Here is a 1592-nt window from a genome sequence, read left to right on the forward strand (position 1 = left end):
CCATTCATGAGTTATTATAGCCATATAACTTGCCATAAACTTTTCATCTTTTACATTGATACAATTTAAGGAATAAAAACCTCTCCAGATAAATAATTGGGGTGCATTACAATAAAACATATTTATTCGTGAGCAATAGATTAGTTTAGTTATATGATATCTACAAACTATTCAATCCTTTAGGGGATGAATCTAAAGAATGATGCTACGTTGTGTTAATTACAATATTGAGTCAAATATTTGAATCATGAAAATAACACTTTTATAAATATAGGTATAAAGTGGAATATATCAATTAAAATACTTCTCTAAATTTTTGAGTTTGTCACCACAATTGAAATTGAGGGTGACAAATCTAAGACATGCCTTCTCTTGCCAAGCATGAAATACTTCACCAAGGGCTTTACTTCCTCACCAACTTTAATTGCAACCCAAAATAATAATCTATAAGCCACCACCATTCCAAGCAAGATAGCAAGATCAACCCACTTTGAATAGCCAAGTTCCATTTGCCAATAATCCCTCAAAACCTCCTCCCCAGAAAGTGAAGAATTTGTTCCTCTAATGCCACTAAAACTTAGCCCCAAAAATTCATTCTTGTAGTATGCTTGATTTGCATATTTATGAAATGCAATATAGTATAGCGGATACTTCCATATTGGCTTCGGCAAGTCATCAGGCAGACGGAAAAAGCCACAAGCAAGGACCATCATCGCTTGTATGGCAGCACCGGTGATAATGCCCATTAGGTAGTCGGGGACAATGCTTGCAACTATCATCATGAGACCCTCGACAAGCAACATGCTTGAGTAGAGTACAAGAACAAAAAATATGAAATGTTGCGGGTCTCTCTGAAGACCAACCATGTAGTACGCAATTGCAGCCGGGAAGACAGATATTACGAGTATAAATGGCATAGAAGAGAGCATGTTCGCAATGGTGAATGCGGTTGGGCTACAATGCCCATTTAATCTCTCCCGATGAAAGATCTATTAAAAGAAAAAAAAAAAGAACTTGTCATAATCATGCAGTATCAATCAAAGGGGATCAAAATGTTTCTTAAATTCACCCATAGTGGAGTAATCATCTACACATAAAACAAATAAAATGCTGTAGCCTTGCAATCAGCTTTTCTGCCATTTATAATCATTTTAATGCGCATGAATTATAGATTTTCATATTAAAAATACTACAAGGAGAAACAAATTCTAAATAATAAAATTGTTAGATTTGACTGACCTTTAGATCTTCCACGAAAGAAGGAAACCCGCCAATGGCCATGAAAGTAAGGTATCCAGCTACGAACATGAGCAATGAACCTCGGGCCTGAAATTTCTTAGCATAGTTAGACAAAATTATATCAACAACTCATTTTGCAGTACATTGAACACTTCTAGTTATTAAGAAGCAATCACTTAGTTGTTAATCATTTTATAAATAGCTACCAATATTTTGAAATCAGATTTCTCATTGATCAATTTTATTTTTCTATTTTTTGACACTCTTGAGAGGTTCTATGATGTTGCTAGCAAGATTTTTTAGAAATTACAATACTACATGGAATATATATATATATATATATATATATTACA

At 33.7% G+C, this 1592-nt stretch overlaps 1 protein-coding gene across 1 annotated transcript; it reads right to left on the reverse strand.

Moving 5' to 3' along the window:
* Nucleotides 1-308: 308 nt before the first annotated feature.
* Nucleotides 309-1351, reverse strand: LOC110035189 (ABC transporter G family member 11-like). The gene is made up of 2 exons (XM_020739426.1): nucleotides 1240-1351; nucleotides 309-989 (listed from the first exon to the last, which is right to left on the reverse strand). Exons 1-2 carry the CDS (start codon nucleotides 1306-1308, stop codon nucleotides 309-311), a joined length of 750 nt encoding a protein of 249 aa, XP_020595085.1. The 5' UTR covers nucleotides 1309-1351.
* Nucleotides 1352-1592: the final 241 nt, after the last annotated feature.

This window comes from Phalaenopsis equestris, unplaced genomic scaffold (assembly GCF_001263595.1).
Source record: "Phalaenopsis equestris unplaced genomic scaffold, ASM126359v1 Scaffold196626, whole genome shotgun sequence".
Classification (NCBI taxonomy): Eukaryota; Viridiplantae; Streptophyta; class Magnoliopsida; order Asparagales; family Orchidaceae; genus Phalaenopsis; species Phalaenopsis equestris.

Bases quoted from the DNA above. Each gene is read 5' to 3' on its own strand.
- LOC110035189 (XM_020739426.1), bottom strand. From the start codon at position 1,308: ATGTTCGTAGCTGGATACCTTACTTTCATGGCCATTGGCGGGTTTCCT. The intron at 990-1,239 runs GTCAGTCAAATC...TTCTTTTAATAG, and splicing joins CTTTCGTGGAAGATCTAAAG to ATCTTTCATCGGGAGAGATT.